The sequence below is a fragment of the Centruroides sculpturatus genome, unplaced genomic scaffold (assembly GCF_000671375.1).
Source record: "Centruroides sculpturatus isolate CEXI.00-Female unplaced genomic scaffold, Cexi_2.0 scaffold185, whole genome shotgun sequence".
NCBI lineage: Eukaryota > Metazoa > Arthropoda > Arachnida > Scorpiones > Buthidae > Centruroides > Centruroides sculpturatus.
The window spans coordinates 705,402-725,558 of record NW_019384424.1 but is presented as its reverse complement, the minus strand read 5'-3'; the positions used below and the strand labels follow the sequence as shown (position 1 = coordinate 725,558).

The following is a 20,157-nucleotide window of genomic DNA, read 5'->3' as shown; positions in this document are numbered from 1 at the left end:
ATATATGAAATTAAAACTTATCAATTAAGGATTTGGAAGCGAAACATGAATAGCTGAAAATATTGATATGGATTATATTTGTAGTAAATTTTGTTAAAATTCATGATATGCTCAATCCCAAGAATGTATAACAGGAAGACAAATAGTACGGCGTTAATGATATAATAAGTCATTAAGGTTGATTTTTGAGAAAATTTTGTTGGAAAGTTTTTAGAAAATATATATATATATAAATATAAATATAAATATAAATATAAATATTCTAGTAATGATTTTTTGATTTGCATACTTAATTATCACAGAGAATGGAATGTTAACAGACATTCAAAACAACTAATTAGTAAAAAACAAAAATCAAAATATCAATGGGACTGGCTTCTATTTTTGTTAGTCTTTTCATAAATATCACAGTTCAAAATGGAAAAAGTCAGCTAACTGAAGAAACACTAACAAGTGGCGATTTTGTATAAGCTTCCACAGTCCTCCTGGTTAAAGGTCTGAAAAATTAAAATTTTAAATATTAAATGACAACATTTGGCAAAACAAAATAATATATTTTTCAAATTTTAAAATAATGTTTGCAAAGCAATTTCTTCAATAAGTTATTTAAAAATATTAAAATTTAAAAATGAGTTAAATCATTATAATAATAAATATTCAACAAATATAAATAATTTAATTGTAAAAATAAATTTATATCATTAAATATTTTTTAAAATTTTGAAGACTACATTGTTATAATCATTACTTTTTCAAAGCTGATAACAAAAAATAAAAATAGCAAAATATGTTTGAGAATTAGAAATTCTGAAAATACATTTTTCATTATTCATAAATTTTTGAATTTTAAAAATTATTTTTCTTCAACGTGTAGCAATACAAAATTATTTGGGCTTTCTACACTTAAGATTGCTTTAAAAATTAGTCTAATATATATATAAAATAGCAGCATTTAATCAAGATTATCAATTACTTTTAGAATGTTTCCCTTAAAATCATTTGAGAATTAAATCTGTTCTATATTATGTGGTTAGTCTACAGTATAAATTGCATTAAAATAGAAAAAATTAATATATGAATGTCAACAAAAGATTACACCATATGTATTAGATAATTGAAAGACTATTCTGTATAAATAGATGCTAAGAAACAATCCATAAATTTGATAAATTTTGTTTTTTAATTTGAAAAATTGAATGAAACAAATGAGGTGACATGCCCAAGTTTAATATAAAAATATTTTGTTTTTATAACAACAAATCATTTAGAAATTATACTAGAAGTGCTTTAATTTAATTGGGATATTATCTTATAATTAACTTTATATTTACCAGACTTTACTCTATCCAATCACATATTTAAGCCCTAGTGAACTGCAGAATTTGAAAAGCTACATATATGTTTCTACCAAAACAGAAATTCTACACAGAATAATTAATTAATGAGCTATTGAAAAAGATCATCAAGATAGTGTATATTGTTTGAATTGTGTTAAAAAGATATGTATTTGTAAAAAAACCGTTAACTGAAGTCAGTCATTACTATCTTACTTGGAAAATTCATGTTACTGATATGAAACAATTTCCTAAAAATTGTTTTAAACAATAAAATTACTATTTGTTGATTTTCAAGAAAATTTGCTTAATGTGATATAAAAGGCATTTTCAATTTACACATTCTACTATAACACATTGAACAGACCATATATTGTAAAAATAAAAATCAGACACATTCATTTCCTGTAAATAATTAGAGAAAACGAATGTGTGTCTGATTTTTATTTTTGCAATATATGGTCTGTTCAATAAAAATTATTAAATATTTTGAACATTTTTTTTTTTGAGTTTCAAAAAATTATTGGTATTTTTAAAAATAAAATTAAATGAACTGTTTTATGAACACATTTAACTTTCAAAGTATTTTAGTTTTTCTCATCCAAAAATATACAGTTTTATGGTTCTTATCTTAAAAGTTCAAGTAATATGTAATGTATAAATGTTAAAAATAAGTTTTGGAAACAATTCTTAGTGAAAAATAAACCCTATCATTTTTACTACATAATTGTATATAAAATTCTAGAAAATATCTCGTCCATTATTTTATTCTTAATTCACACACAAATTTGAACTATTATAAATTATGCATATAAAAAAAAACAAGATCATTAAAAATTTTTGGAATTATATACATACGGGGTTCTATTTGGCTCAACCCACTCTACTGTAGCTCCAACTGGCAATCCACTTGGAAAATTAGCTGCAAGCTGAAAAAAAATTTGAATTAAAAAATTAGACTGATAGATTCTTAATCTGTTCAGAGAATAAGGAATGGAAAATGAAAAAAGGAAAAATTTAACAAGTTTTACAACCTGGAATTATAGAAGGATAAGATAAAAAAATAATTTCTATATGACATAAAACAAAAACTAATAAAAAAAAAATTACAGAAATACAGAAAATATTTGTAATGAAAACAGTAGTGAAGTTTTAATTTTATAAATATTTTCAAAGATTAATTAAGTAAATAATATGCTTACAATTTATTATTAATTTTTATTTTTTGTTTAAAGAACATATTTTTAGATAATGTAAGATATTAAAATGTATTCCTACTTAAATACTTTTAACTATATACTTATTTTTAAATTTTGAATAAAACATATACAATTTAAAGTTGAATGTATTTAAATGTTACATTGCACAATATTTGTGCAGCATTATACCTGATATTTTACACATATGTTAATAATATGTGGGTAACATTAACAGATGAAATCAAGGTGACAAAATTTAGAGACAACACCAGATGCAAAATTTACACAGAAAATAAAATCCCCAAACAAATTAGTAATCTTAAATATTGAATATTTAGGATATCTTAACTCACAGAAAAAATAGACAATTAAAATTAAAAATTTCAATAGAATATTAATTAGTAAATCAAACTCAGATTCTTTATTATTCAGAAACACACAAGAATTAGGAATATACAAAAACATTAACTAGATCAATGTATACTGATAAACGTAAAACTTGGATCATTTTGAAAAAGAAAGAAAAAAAAAAAAAAAACAATTATTAATGGGGTGGTAAGCACATATTTGAGAACAGCTGGATACATCCATATGGACAGAAAAAATTTAGGTGATTCTTCAAAAACTTAAACAATAATCAAAAACAACAACAAACAACAAATTCAGTATATTCATTAATACAGAGGTAAGATGGAGGGGAAAAAACAGAATGGAGAAGAAATAAGTAATAAGATAAATTTTAAATTATAAACTGATAGAGAAGGTGAAAAAATCTAAAATGGAATGAGACCTTAACAGGTTACTTGGCCTAGTTCATGAATAAAAAGAGCAATATTGAAAAATAGTAAATTACCTGTTGATGTTGTAATATTGTATAACATTGTTCCAAACATAAAACAGTTGCATGGGCAGTAGCTTTTAATAAGAGTACATCCTATAAATAAAAAGAAAATTCTATTATTAGATAAATTACAATGTAAGTTTGTATATGTATTGTATAATAATACAGTATTACAATTTATTCTTTTATAGAAAATTTCTTTCAAAATATATATATATATATATATAGTGTCCCAGAAGGAAAAGGAGATCATACAGCAGCCAATGGTTTTCAAGATAAGCTATTTGAATGTACAATTGAAAATGTATTGATAAAGATATTAAGTATTCTTTCTAATAATCATTGTTCAACTATCAAATTTGTCATAATTTCATAATAAATTTTCAAAACTGTTACAGTAACATCAATGCACTTTACAACTTGTGTAAGAACAAAGTTTAAATAATCATCACAGTTCATCTACAATTTCCTTTATGCAGGCAACAACATTCATTATACAATTAAATAGTTCTTCTCATATAGCCACTTGTCTCCTGAACACTTCATCCAATCTTATAAACAGAAATATAATAAGATTAAGATCTCCAGATTGAATTAGATCTGGAGACCTTGATGGCCAAGGTCTCCAGTTCTACAACATTACAAGGTCAGACCATTGTAATGTTGCTTCACAAGGAGGGTAGAATGAAGACAGACTCCACAGTAACTTCACCAGTGAAAAGTATTAATGGAAGAAATTAATGATTAGTATTTAATACATTACAAAAGTCTAGATGCACAGCATTGCCCTATATGTGAAGATTTTGCACAAGCTGTAGGTAAAATGCATACAAGTCATCTTCATACAATGTCTGACCTGGAGATCTGTATATATGTTTTTAAAGAACACAAATATGCAGCAACTCTTCATATGCTAATAGTAGGGCAAAACTGCCCCATTTCAAAAATATTTTCCTGTTCCTCTACACTTCATTAATACGCTTGTTCCGATAAAATATGAGCACTGGGAAGTATATCATATTCATTGGAAAACATTATGATCTAAAATTATGTGCACAGAAAACAATCAATGATATTCTTCATCAGCAGCAGTGACATCACCATTGCAGAAATAGGAAATATACAGCTTATCTTCAAATTTGGCATTTGCAGAGATTGCAAATTTTTAGAAATGCAATTTGTCATTATCAACAGTCACAACAGCCAGCAGATTCTTAATGCTAAAACACTGACAATGTTTCTACAAGCTTATAAAATAAAATGTGCGCTTAAATATAGTATTTTATTTAAAATGACCAATATTATGACTTCTCTTAATATTGACCTTTCCTCCCAGAATATTATATGTAAATGTGATTCATAATACTGATAAAAATTCATTTAAAAATTCAATTTTAATCTCTTTCCATTTAACTTCTGGCTTTACAAAACATCTCAATGCATCTCTCATTTTTGGCTAAGTGTTTAAACCTGGTTTAAACACTTATATTATCATATAGAAAAGAAAAATAAGTACAATGGAACCTCACTATTCATCATTAATCTGTTCTTAAGGATCTAACAAATATGGAAAATGACAAATATAGAAACAATTTTTCTCATAATAACTGATATTAAATTAATCCATTCCCATCCTAAAAAAAGATACACGAATAAAAATTTTGTTGTTTGTAAAACTATCTTTATTGTACTAAATAAATACAGTATAGAAATCTAGCATTTTAAATGTATATTCTTAATATTATCGTGAAAAAAATGAAACAACACACAGTCAGATCAGGATCAAATTGAAATTGTCTCTTGTATTGTTTATTAATTACAGGAAGCAGAAAGAATGTCATTTGATATAAGATAAAAAGATAACTTACCAATCTAACATGTTTCTTCAAGTTACAAAGCTTGTATAATTTTTGTATAGTGGACTAAAGGACTGTTGTGACCTAACAAACACATACTCTAATCTTTGATTTGCATTTCAGGAAATCTTTCAAAAGATTTTAGTATAATAATCACTACATAAACATAACTTAATGGAAAGCATAATTATTTCTCTCAGCTGTAGTATGGCTATTAATCATACCATTTTCTAAAAAATAAAAAAAAACTTTTTTTTTACATTTCTTTGCTTAGTTTTGGAGTTTTGGAAGTACAGTAGAGCATTGATTATCCAACTCAATTAGGGACTGGGGTTGTTCGGATAACTGAAAAAACGGATAACCGAAAAGTATGAAAAAATACATTATTAGTATAGTATATTAGTATATCCCATGTAATTAGTATATTAGTATATTGCTATTAACTAACTTTGCGTTGAATTTACATCAAAGTTAAACCTAACAAATTTTTAAAAAATAATAATCATCACTATTGTATCGTTAAAAATTATTTTATTGCTCACAAAACAAACAACCACTCATAATTAGAAAATTAAGCCTCGTTTAAATACTGGCCTCCCTTTCATGGTCGAGCCAGTGTTGCCAGCTAAAACACGCAAAAATTTAACAAAAATAATATTAAAGCAGCCAAGACATAGCCAAATATTGTAGTGCCACATCACTAGAGGACAATTGAAATTTGCCGACTAGAACGGTCGGTTAACCGATGTGGCGGTTGATCGGGGGTTGGATAATCGATGCTCTACTGTATATTTGTTTCTTTAAAAATATAAAATATCAATTTTGGAAATTTCCTTGACTAGATGAAATATTTGAATATTAGTTTCACTAAAGAGTAAGTCAAATATACAATTTTATAACAGTTCTTTACTGAAATTTTAAATCTATAATGGATATAAATATAGAATAATAAGAAAGGATGGAAGGAGTATAATACTAAAAATAAATGGAAGGCGTTTCAATTATTATACCTTGAGTAGTAAATACAGTAAATGTTCAAGATTTAAGTGTTTCTCTGACTTATAGTAAGGTATTAACAATTAAGATGGGCTTATAGCATTACCAAGTCTACTTTTTTCTACAAGAAAACGTTTTATTTAATCATTCAATAGTTGGTCATTATAAATTGTCTTGAATTGGCAATAATTAACAGATATAATTAATATAATTTTATTCATTCATCTAAAACATGTAATGATCAACATGCAGTGACATGTCTCTTACTTTTGGAATTTCCCTTTATAAATATTAAGTTTCATAAAAAAACAAACTGAAAATTACTCACTGTGTCTAAAGACTTGGATGTTGGAAGATCCTGTAAATAATGATAAAAATTAATGATTTAAAAATAATGTTATTAAAACATGAAAAAAAAATACTATTTCAATATTTTCAGATTAATGTGGACTTCTGATATTTTAATTAAATTTGGAATTGAAAATTATGGAATAAACTACTAGAAAAATAATTTTCGTGGAGGAAATGTTTGTTGAGATGTCCATTGAGAATGACTTGTTAAATCACTGCCAAAATTCAGTGCATAAAGATAAATGCATTTAACATGTTGCAATTGAAAGGGCAACTGTGTAAGTTTTCCCTAGAATTAATTGAGGCAAGTGGAGTAATTAGTTCTGATGCTCCATGGACTTCACAATCTTAGCATTGTGCCTCTAGACATCTAGAGAAAAGTAAAAGACATGGTTATGCTGGCACCAAAATCAATGACCTCAATGAACTTCTTGTATGAATACAGGATGTTTTTGCTTCTGTTACACTGCAGACATTGTAGTACACATGGCAAGAAATTGAATATCATTTAGATATTCTCCATGCAACAGAAGAAGCATACATTGAAAATTTGTATGAAAAGAATAAAGATAGAGCTATACTAATTTTTGCAATAAAACTTGAGTTTACCTTCAAATTGCATGTATACATTGTTTTTATCAGAGATAGAATTAAATATCCATGAACTTTTCCACATTTGCTACAGGAAAAATGTCTTTGATTTAATTCTATAAATTATAAATTTTATGAAGTGAACTTACATATTAAATTAATACTAGTAAATTTTATCCAGTTATACTCATAATTCAAAAATTAATAGTAGAGTCAAAAATAAACTAAGCTTTAAATGTACTATTAGCCTAACAAAAGTATTTACAGAAAGTCACCTTCAAAATAAGTTTTATCAGTTTACTTCTGCCTGCATTCATATCACTTGCCAAAGAAGTCCTGAAAGCCATTTTGGTGATCTCTTTGAAGACTTTCATTGTCGCAGCTTTCCACTTTCATCTTCCATTAATGGTTAATATCTGGCCAAGAAGGACTTAACAATGCTTGCTCAAGATCACCTCCTCCAATCTTCCTCCAAAAACTTCTCTTTCATTTTAGGGAACAGAAGTTGAAAGTTGTAGATTTCAATCAAAAATGGAAACTGCAGTAATAAGAATGATGTCATGTAAGAGTTTCTGGTGTGTTGTGTAATAAAACATGTGCCAGAAGTTCAGTTTATTTTTGACTCTACTATGTATATAAAGAAAATTCAACTTAACTTACATCCATAACTTTACTTAAAGCTTTATAATGTTTTTCTGCTTTTTGCAAAATGTCTTTAACAGAACTCAAAGCATCAGTTACAGATGCTATGCTGTTGACAACAGGACTAATTGGACTTGTAATGATATTAGGTGATGTTTGGTAAACATTATGAGGAGGTTTATTATCCACTTTATTATTTCCAGATACATCACTAATTACTCTATCTCTATTGGCAAGTGGTGGATTTCGCTACAAAAAACTTTACACAATTTATTGTTTGTTTATAGGAATTAATCAGAATAATCATAATAATTTTAACATTCTACCTCAGCAATATTTTGTGTATGATATTCAGCAACAGCTCTTAATCGATTTACCCAGAATTGTCGTTCTTTGGCATCAGAAGCTATGATACAAGCAGATTTATTTTTATTATTTTAATAATTTACTATTTTAATAATTTAATAAGGCAATAATTTAGCATATTAATTTTTGTACTAAAATTAAAATTTACCTCGTAATTTGTACACTTCACCACAAGCAGCACTCAAAATAAATAATTCACTATCTTCATCGCTTGGTGAAATAACTGCTCCCTAAATTTCATTATATTAAAATTTTTTAAATAAATGGAAAACTGATATATACCAGGGGTGGCCAACCTGCAGCTCGCGAGCCACATGCGGCTCTTTGAAGGATTATTTGTGGCTCTCGATAAATGTACCAGAGTTCCCTTTTCATTTTTGTGTTATTATATTTTTAAAAATTATTATCGTTCCGTATGTGTTTCAAAATGTGTTTTAAATTACTAACAACAAATATAAAAGACTAAGTTCAACGTTGTAACAAATTTCATTTCCGTCCAAGTTAAGAATGATATGACTCATCGAAAACTGTGTGAATGAACATAAACAGTGGCGTAATCGTCCGTTATCGACCGACTCCAGACCGATTTTAAATTTGTAAACTGTCATTGCAATGGACAGTTGACATTGTGCTCTGGAGGAAACAATTTGTATCACTCTTGCTATGGATATAATTTGTAATCTGGAATTTTTTGATACCTTTTTAATATGTATTTAATTGCGACTCGCGAAAAATTTCAAATTTTGAAAAATGGCTCGGACTATCAAGGAGCTTGGCCACCCTGGTTATATACAAACATCTTACTCTATACAGTAGTGTCTCAAAAACTCGGCACTTGATAACCCGGCAGTCCAGATAACTTGGCCACACTCTGGCAGGGCAAAAAAACCCCTAGTTAACTTTTATTATAGACAGCTTTATGCCTCAAAGTATTTTCTGAGATCTGTCTTATCAGGTAAATTACTGTACACTGTGTATTCATTAATTTTCATTTAGTAAAGGCTCTGTGCCTTCATAAAGTATATACTTTTCCTTTGTTTAAAGGTGTTTGGGCAGTTTATTCTCTGTTGTATTCTCAAGCAAACAATACATACAAGTACAATACAGTATTTTCTGAGGAAACACTCTTACTTATTCTTTTTTAACCCCATTCCCGATAACCCAGCATTTTCACAAACTCTGCCACCCTTCGGTCCACATTAGGCCAAGTTTTCGGGACACTACTGTATTTATGAAAAAATATTGCTCAAAACGTTGAGCAGTAATGAAATACAGTCGACCCTCCTATAACACTGTTGATAATTACGTTTTATATGAATTCCATGTTGTACGAGTCACTTAGATTTTACAAATACATAAGCCATTCACAGCCCGGCACACGTATTTGTAAAAACTAAGCAACTCGTACAACATGGAATTCATATAAAACAGAATTATCAACAGTGTTATAGGGGAGTCGACTGTATTTGATTCTTCAAAAAAGTCATTCAATATTGATTTAAAAAACCAGCAATTTTATTAGAACTTTTGATAGTTGAACAAATGTTGGAAAAACACTTTACTTATTAAACAATTATTAGTTATAAATTACCATAATGAAATTAATATAAAATTATCAAACAATAACCATTAATGTCTAAATTTATACATCTACGAGTAAACATAATACAGTGAGTGATCATTTAACAAATATAATCCGTTCCAAGACTTTGTTCGTTATCTGATTATCAATTTATCACAGGTTTTTATGGAAATTTGATTAATTCATTCCGAGACTCCAAAAAATAAAAAAATAAAATATACTTTTTTTACCACATTTATTTATGTGTAATAGTAAAAATACATATATACACAGGCTTGCATTTTTATTAGTCATGTTTTTTCCATTTGTGGGAGTTAAAGAATCTGTCTAATGTCGACTGCTTTTCTCTTTTCTTCAACATTTTTCGGAAGTAATTAATAGTATTGTAATTGTACAGATCTCCAATCCCATTAACCTTAGTCCGGTTTGGATGCCACTTGGATGATCATTGTTCTGACATCCTCCCATTTCTTCAAAAGATCTTTAGTAGCAGATATCAATATTGGTCCTCTTTTGTCATCCTCTTTTTCAAAAGAATACCGAGAAACTTGGCAAGATGTGTTTTCTTCATTTATGAGTTCTTGGAGTTCTGTCGTCAGATCACTTTCAGCTTCCATTATGAGCTCTAAAATGCTCTTTATTTCTCAGATGTGACTTTTATTACTCTGTTAGCAACTTGAGACTTCTTGATATATCTTTCATAGCTACAATTGTGCCCACTGTAGACCTGTTCAAGCCATACTGCCTAGCAACATCAGACATCTTTGTGCCCACTTTCTACCATTGGCTATTATCTCTTACTTGGTTTCTATGATAAGCACAGTTCTTGACACTCTTCTTTTTAGGCTCCATAATATCAGTTTCTTTTTTAAATAAAAAGTTCAGAAAAGCACTTACAAAAATTCAGAGAACAGAAATCAACTAGTTCATAAAAAATTATTTAAATGCGAGGTCCGGATGAAATTCGAAATTTGGTATTAAAAAGTTAACGAATATCCGACGGGACAGTTAAATTTTCACCTTTCGTAAATAAACCCCAACGCAAAACTTAACAAGTGTCCATCCGACAGTCTCGCGAAGACTATAAAAAATTATTTGTCAGAAAGGTAAACAAAAAGCTGGAATTACAAGGGAGAGTTACAAAATTCAAAGGAATATTAATACTATCCAATCGGTATCGGGTTGAGTGTCGATGTTGACGTCTCTTGCGCTCCAAAAGGTTTCAAATTGTTACCTGAAGACAAGGGAAAATCAATTGGTATTCGTTATTTTCCATCACTTCTTTTTATATTTGTTCAGTAAAGTGTTCGTTGTCCGATCATAAAAATCTTCCGCAAAAGTGTTCGCTATCCGAACTGTTCGTTAACCAATCACCCACTGTACATATTTTATTTATAATGCATTATGTAACTACAATTATACTTACAGCTAAATGAACTGTTCCTCTTGGCCTTTTAGTTTTTTCTTCTGGCTACAAATAATTTTAGTAAATAGTAAAATTTAAAATAGTAAATATTTATGTTACTTTCAATATTTTTATAATATTTTTTATCATCACAAAAAACAAAATTAAAATATTTAATTGGTTACAATTTTATTTAAATTATTATAAATCTGTTTTTAAATAGATTGTCAAAGTATAACCTCATTCCTGAAAATCTGTTGTAAATAGAAATAAGGTTATCTATTATTTCTTACATTGAAATTTGTTTCCTCAGACATAATTCAAATATCCCTCTATCTGTATTCCTCAAACAACATTAAAGTGTTAAAAAAAACAACACTGATTCACCTGTTAACTAATGATTCTAAAAGAAAGAAAATAAATGAAAATGTTTATTAGGTTATTCACCCATATAAAAAGGAATTAATATAAAGTGAGAGAAACAAATATGACAAGCAAAGATTTAAGTTACCAGACAAGCTTTCATTTAAAATGGCAATAAAATGAAAATTAAAACAAAAAACAAAATAAAACTGATTTTTTAATTATTGTAAATCACAAAAATATGCAATACAGAAGTTTACTGAACTGAACAACTCTCAAAACCAATAGCATCATTACATCTAATTAATAAATACACAGTGCAAATGAAATAAAACAGATTAGAACCTAAGAATCACCTAATCAGAGCATGTGGAAATTTTGGTCTCATCAAATTTAAAATCAAAATATTCTAATAATTCTAATTGTAAGTATTGGTCAGTGCTCATTAAATTGAATACTTCATTTTGTAAATAATTAGTTGGTTTTATTTGATGGGAAATAACAATGCAACATACAAGCAATATGGAAATACCTTTTAGGACTTTCTACAGGAAAATGATGCCTATTTACATGTTATACATGTGAAGAAAACTAGAAAAACTCATTAGAGAAGCATAAAATTGTAGGTTTTGTCCACTCAGCCACTGATCTTGTTAATTGGATGAGGGATAAAAAATAAAGCAGTTCACATCAAGTTTTCATATATCAAGTACTGATATAGTAATACAGTACTGATATTATTCCTCTTGAATTTATATATAAATTGAATTAATTGTATTCTTTTTAGCAAACTTTTTAAATATAAATTTGGATAATCCGAAGTTTGTATATCTCATGTTTCAAAAATTCCCATAATATGGATGAAACTGTCATATGTTTCATTGTTTTATATTAAACTTTAATTTTTAACCCTTGTGTGAGAAACGTGTTACAGTACAAATGCACTAATTGCATTTTCTAAATGAAAAATATTTTTTATTTTGAAAGTTATCTCAATGAGCCTCTGAATCTTCTTTCAAATATCCAAAAAGAATATATTTTAGAAACAATAAATTTTAAAAAATAATTAGAAGTAATTATATATTTTAATTTATGTTTTATTAGAATAAGTGAGTGACATGGTACATTTGTACTTTAGTGTTGTAGGTATAACTGGTTTCCAATTGTAGGTCTGTTATAAATTATTAATGCTCAAAATCAGAACTTTTGTCAAGTGAAATTCAGAACATCTTAGGTATTACAGTTGTAGAAACATTTATTGCAACAAAAATAGATTACACAATGCAAGAGCAACATTTGACAACAGAGTTTGAATATTTGGAACTTATAGTTTGGTTGCAGAAAACTACATGCTTTTCATGTTTTTGGTAGGTTTTGGACAATCATTGAACATGATAAGTGCATGTGAATTTAAAACATTTGTTTTAGTTACCTCTTATTGGAGCAAACATCAGATTTTCCTAGCATACATTCTATACAGAATCTAGTAACAGTGTTCTCACAAGCAACAATTTATTTACTGTTCTTCAATGGATGGCATTACCAGTTTCTTGCTTTGGTATTTGAGGAAGATACACTGGCTATCTGTGTGTTTTGTATATTCCAGATTGTTCTCTGACTAAGTAATGTACACTATAAGGATAGCTGCTATATTTGTCACATTATAAAAATATATAGTCCATGGTTACCTTCTAATCTGCTATTTTGTTGTTTGACCATTTTATCCCTTTACTTTATTATAGTGAACTATTATTTTCAGTTTGTTTTTAACCACTTTCACTTTGTAATGCATTGCTGACATGATAACATTTTATTTTGTGAGAACATAGAAATAAATATTCACCTTGTCTTTGCTAAATCCAAATAGAGATGACTAAGTGTTTGTTAAAAATCACATTGTCTCATGCGATTTTTAGCAAACATTTCTAGAGAAATGTAAACTTTATTTTTCTTTAGAGTAACCATAACAGTAAATTTCCAATCAAAAATTTAGGTAGTGGTCATGAAACCATTATTAGTGATGTTTCTTCAAGTTTTTATATTTGTAAACTCTTGTTGTTTGTAAGTCATTCTACATATAAAATTGAACTATACACAGATAACACACAAATTCAAAAATAAAAACACTTTACTTCTTAAATTCATACTTTTTTTATATTTTTTGTAAAAAACACTGCAACTACCTTATAACTATGTTATAAAACTTACAACAATCATAATATTAAATACCCAATTTTACAATAAATAAACATGCATGTGTCCGCACTTGTAAACAATATAATTTGTTGTTCATGAGGGCAGACATTTGCTTATTTATTTATTGTATTTATTTTTATATTGTAAAAATGCATCCTTGAGCAGTGTTGACAGCTCTTAAGAGAAAATGTTTTTAATAATTTTTGAAGTGGATAAAAAAGCATTATTAGCTTATAACACAATTTTCCATAAAAAAGCATTGTGGGACAATTTTACCAGGTTGCTCAGTGATGTAAAATTTACTACTTGCTCACATAAGGGTTAAGCTGTTTTAAATCTGTAAAGAATCTATTGATAAAACCAAGAAAAATTTCAATGACGACATTTGATAACAATGCAGTATTTAAATCAATAAATTATTTTAAAAATAAAAATTAAGATAATTTACTAGTTAAAAATATAGTAATTTTTCATTAGAATATCTACTTTCATAATATATAATCATTTTTGTTTGAATACTTTTGTAATTATGCAGAAATGCTTAAATTTAATATATTCAGTTATGATTCTACATAAATACAAAATATGTAACTTTTCAGTTATAAATGCTACATATATATTCAGAAATATTGTTCTTATTTAATGAAAATTTGCATTAAATGAAATTGTGTTGTATAGTAGAGGGTTTAATAATAATTTTTGCTTTTAGGTATCAGCACATATGTATAAAATTGAATTCATGTCTGTCCACACAAAACTTATTCAGTATAAGTACTTATATTCAGTGTAAGTATAAAGTTATAAAATATTACTGTTTAAAATAATCAGTATCCTTCCATATTTTCCATTTCCAAAAACTTCAATTTTATAAGCTTTTATAGAATTATGATATCATTTGCAAGAGTAAATAGTTCAAACCTGGTTCTTATCAGAGCTTTTACATAAATAGGAAGTTTTGCCTAGAGGCCAGTGGGTCTAAAATAAACCATGAAATTCAAATACAAGTTAATGTAGTCATTAACAGATGAAAGTGGACATCAGTGAAAGCTTGGCAGCCTGTTATAATGTATGCAATATTAAACTTATTGTCATTTTCACCTGTGCCAGAGTGTCAGTGAGTCCCTAGAATTTCTATCAATGTAAAATTGTTTTTGGGTCAGATCTATTGTAAGATTATCACGTACATATTCTTTTTCCGAGTACATTTTTATATGAGTATATTAAGTAAAGATTATATATAATTTTTCCAAGTGAAGCCTGGTAACCCAACTATTATTATTATAATTGGAAAAGCCTTAAAGTGAGGAGAGGAAACTTTTTCAGAATTTAGACAAAATATTTTAGAAGTTGTAGGAATATTTATGCCTAACCACTTTTTTGAAATTTTATGGTAATAGTATTGTTAGTTAATTAGTTAAAATAACAATGATATTACTATAAATGTGATTAGTTTACATTTAAATTAAATATCCGCTTAAACATTATGAGTATAAGAAAAAACTTACATACTGTTTGAAACCTATAATTTACAAATTTATTAATTAAATGCATACCTATTTCTATGATTTATAATTATAATATATACTTACCATGTAATATTCTAAATATCCTGTTTCTGGATTCAATACGAACCATCTAAATTGCCATCCTTTCACTACGTTTGTATATTTGAATAATAAACCTTCTAATGGATTCCTGAAAAGTAATCAAACAATACAAATGTAGATTAAACTTATTAATCATTATTTTAAAAATTATATCAATTTGACAGCACTTATTTCTTTAAGAAAAATTAGCAAGACATTATATTCATATTATCTTCGTAGTAGAATACAATTAGAATACAATATTTGAAAAATACAAAATCTAAAATTTGAAAAATCTGTTTTAATATTTTATATGGCATTTTAAAATTTTAAATGTGACAAGGTAACTTCTGTTTTGCATTATGTTAATTAAAGCCTTAATGTGTTGCAACTATACATACACATGATAATAGTAAATGATCTATATTTTTAACTGTTTTAAGAATTTAAATTATCTGATATATGCATTTATTGTAGAACATAATAAATTCTGTATGTAAATAATTCATATAAATGGCAATTATATAAAAATTAAAGTTTTAAATTATTATTAGAATTTTAGACATTTCATTTTTCCTTTTCTTATGCTTACTATTATGTACTAGAAATTCTTCAGCCAAGTATAAGAAAGTAGAGTCTAAAGAATTAATAGTAGTACAGATTTTAATAACTAATATTTCTACAAATTCAACAGTTTATACTGTTCATCGGAACATAACTGAAACATGATAATATATTTTAAACAACAGGCTCATTAGATCATTACTTCAGATTGAATAATAGGATGCCACATGATCACTATGAAAAGACTTTTTAAAAAATTGGTTATAGAAGTGACATGGCATGGCTATTTTTTTTTTTTAAAGTTTAAATTTAATGAAGTTTAAAGTATGCCATTTGTCAAAATATTTTAAAATGTAACTTAAGAGAAATTCCATAGTCAAGCTTGAACTAAATGAGGTCACCGATGTCACTGCAACACAAGTGCAATCACCAATCCAAAATCAATAAAATTGTTTATTTTATAGTTAATATTTTGGCAAAATAAATAGCCTATACTTTGTCAGAACATAAAATGAATATAACCAAAATTTCATCTGGATTGGACAAAAATTGCAGGAGTTATAAGGAATTCACACACACACAGACAATAGTTTTTATATTATTAACACTGTTGTTAATTATTTATATTTTTGAGGAATAGTAAAACTTCTAAAAGCTGAAATTGCATGAGGCTATGAACTTTCTGGTTAGGCAGGTTTTCCATCTGATGCAAGAAAGTGCTGCCTGCCTCAAAATATAAAAGGTACTTTATTACTTTCCTCAGTGTTATCTATAACAAAGGGAAAGTATGGCAATTGGTTAAAAAATGACCACAAAGATTTTTTCATTTTTGGACTCTGGATCTTGGAATGCCAAGAAATGCAAAAAAATTTAGTTTTTTCTGTATGTATGGATGATAGTGTGTGGGGGTACAATTTTGTTCTCCATCTTTGAAGAAGCTTAATAATTCCTGTGCTTTTAGTCAAAATTTTCTGAAATTTTGCAGGTAGGTTTGTGTATTAGGAGGATCAATGTTATTCAATTTTTATGGTTAATTAATTAAAGATCAAGGTGGTAGGGAGATAAAGGGGTCGTGTCAGATCAGACCTTACTTGAGATATGGCACGACCCTCATTTCTACCCTCAAAATTAAGTTTTTTGCCATTTTATAATAATTAAAAAAATAAAAAGTTTTTAATAATAAAATGTCATAACAGATGGCACCACCAAATGTTGCCAGGAAAGTTAAGCAACTTGTTGCTGGATTTNTATGAGATTCTCAAACTAGATAAATGAATTTTAATTATTATAACAGTGATAATTGAGAATAATATTTATAGAAGGCTTTCAAGAACCATGGCAAACACTTATGCATTCTAGAGAACAGTATTGTCTTAGATACGAATCAACCTACTTCCTGGAGTTAGGCCGTGCAATGGATTATCTTTTTAGTTTTGCTGTTTCCATGGCTGCACAAGAAGCTTTAAAGTATACAATACTTTCAGGTAAGTATTAAATTGGCTGATAAAAGAGAATTAAAGCTTTTGAAGCACAAGTATAGTTAAATTCAGTGGATATATGAGGGTCTGCTGAAATGTTTTGCTACCTTTGTCATATTTTTATTTTAAAGTAGTGAGAATTGGATAAAACCAGTTCTATTCCCCAGTTATCTCTAATTTGATCCCTTAAATGTTCCCAACTTCAAAATAGAAGTCTGTATACATTATAGTATTCCTGTGCTTTTCATTGAAAATTTCTGAAATTTTGCAGAGAAGTTTGTTTATTAGGGAGATTGACACTATTAAATTATGATAGTTAAAGGTCAATGAAGTGGGGAAGTAAATGGAGATCATGTGTCATATCTTGAATAGGTTGGACTTAATGATGATTTTACTCATAATTAGCATTTACAATTTTTTATAAAACCCATCCTTACAGTCAAAGTCAAGCTTTTTGCTATTTTATAGTAATTAAAAATATAAAGAGTTTTTAATAATAAAATGTCATAACAGATGGCACCACCAAATGTTGCCAGGAAAGTTAAGCAACTTGTTGCTGGATTTTTTCTGTAGTATTTGCTGTATTCTTTGAAATGATCCAAAAATCAAAAGAAAAATGTGCAGAATTCAGTTGTGAATATATATACAATGTATATATTCACAACTGAAAGAAGAATGCATGCTTGATATGTACTCTTTTACATGAAGCTTTGTACTGTATTTACTCACTGAAATGGTACTTTTTAAATGTCATCTTGAAAGATTTACTTGTCTGAATTTCAAATTTTAAAAGCTCAAATTTGATACTCTGGAGCTTTCATTACGCTAGTCTTAATCATAATTATTAATGAAGTATTCAATATTTTCGGTAAAATTTTTTTAAATATGTAATTGTACAGTGGTACCTCAGGTTACGAACGCCCCAGCATACGAAATTTTCAGGATACGACATGAAATTCGAACATATTTTTGCTCCATGATACGAACAAAAACTCACCATACGACGTTACATTAGTTCGCATTTTTCATTTGTTTTTCTTACTACAGTTATTTTTTTGAATGTATTACTTGGCTTTAATTTGAGTATGTTTTTCGCGTTGGAACGAATTATTTGGTTTTAAATGTAATCGTATGGGAAAAGATGATCCACCTTACGACATTTTCATGATACGATATCAGTTTCGGAACGGATTAATTTCGTATCCTGAGGTACCACTGTATTAGGAAAGCAAAAAAGAAAGAAACCAAAGTGGACTTAAATCAGAAACACAAATGAATAAATGTGGACAGAAACAGAAAATAATATTTCTATCAAAGTGTGGCAAATAGGAGAAACAAAATATTTCATGTTGTTGTTCACTCTAGTTAAAAGTACCATCTCAATTAAAAAAAATAGCATATACTTTTCACTGGCACCTATAAGAACAAAAAGATGTTTAAACCTAAATTTGAAGCAAAGATGTAATGCTCAAACTCTAGATTATTTATTAAAAATGATTACTTTCTAAAGTATTTTGCTTTGTTCAATATTAGGTTCTTATTGATCAAATTAACTTAGTTCATATGTTGTCAGGCCTTAATCACAAAATTTATATTATGTTTTTAAATAATTAACAGACTCATTAGAGTTAATGTTAATTATATTATTTAACTGTGCTATTTCCTAAAATCTATTAACTTATAGGCAAAATAAATATTAATAGAATTAATCTTATTCCTAATATTTTTGTATCAGGCTTTTCAATTCAATATTTGCTTAAGTTTGTCTTTCACAGGTTCCATGTAATATGAATTAACAACAGAGATATAACAAGCTTTCTGTATTCTGTATCTTACAACATAGCTAGTCACAAGAACCTTAAGACATGAGAAGAAAGCTACTTTGAGAAAATTTGAAGATAGAAAATTGCATTTATTTTGGCTCTATCTTAGGGAAGTCCTGCCTCTTATAGGTTTATCTGTAGTAATATGTAAATCTAATTACAATGGAATTTTTTCTCCCTCCTAAATTATTACACAAAATTAAAAATTTTAAATTATTTACCTCATTTTATTCTCTTCCTGAACATCAAACTCCTACAAAATTTTACAATAATTAAAAAATTATTATAAATTTCTGATATAAACTAATAGTTCATTTATTTGTTTTTCATAAAACAAAATATTAAAAAGTTATTAATTAGATAATGATTTAAATTTATCAAATATCTTAAAAACTATACAAAAAAAAAAAATTATTAGAAATTTAAAATTTCTGTCTCCTTATAAAGCATTTATTTATTTTAAAAATCAAAATAAATATTTGAACTTGAAATAGTATATAAAAAATATCAAAAAGTTCCAAATATTTTATTATACATTATTCAACATGAAATCTAATAATGTAATATTCTGTTTTCAATCCAAATCTCTGCAAAAAAATTATATTGGTAGTATGACATTATCTGATAAAATTATTAAACTGGTTCCATTCATTTGGTATCTGTTGATTGCCAAATAATTATCTTTTGCCAAAGTATTTGCCAAAGTGTTTGTCATGTTGCAAGTATATATGTACTGTACATACTTGATTGCTAAGCATCAGTTTTTTGTGGGAGTTATGGATGTTTGTTCAAGACTCATTCCCTTTGATTTGGCACAATACTGTATGCCAATAAGGAATGGTAAATAGTAAGTACTGAACATTTGTTGAGTGAAGTCATCCACACTACTTGGTATTGGCTAAATGTTTGCTCAGTATTTGGCAAATACCTAATGGGTGGAGCCAGCTGTAAGTTTTTGTGAAAGACGCAATAATAATTATAAAA

The 20,157-nt window shown here is 27.4% G+C and overlaps 1 protein-coding gene across 1 annotated transcript; it reads right to left on the bottom strand.

Annotated features, from left to right (window-relative positions):
• Nucleotides 1–255: 255 nt before the first annotated feature.
• Nucleotides 256–19,527, bottom strand: LOC111619511 (oxysterol-binding protein-related protein 11-like). The gene is made up of 10 exons (XM_023361242.1): nucleotides 19,395–19,527; nucleotides 15,312–15,417; nucleotides 11,185–11,229; nucleotides 8,325–8,406; nucleotides 8,137–8,216; nucleotides 7,829–8,059; nucleotides 6,555–6,584; nucleotides 3,387–3,467; nucleotides 2,193–2,263; nucleotides 256–497 (listed from the first exon to the last, which is right to left on the bottom strand). Exons 1-10 carry the CDS (start codon nucleotides 19,397–19,399, stop codon nucleotides 428–430), a joined length of 801 nt encoding a protein of 266 aa, XP_023217010.1. The 5' UTR covers nucleotides 19,400–19,527; the 3' UTR covers nucleotides 256–427.
• Between the last annotated feature and the right edge of the window lie 630 nt (nucleotides 19,528–20,157).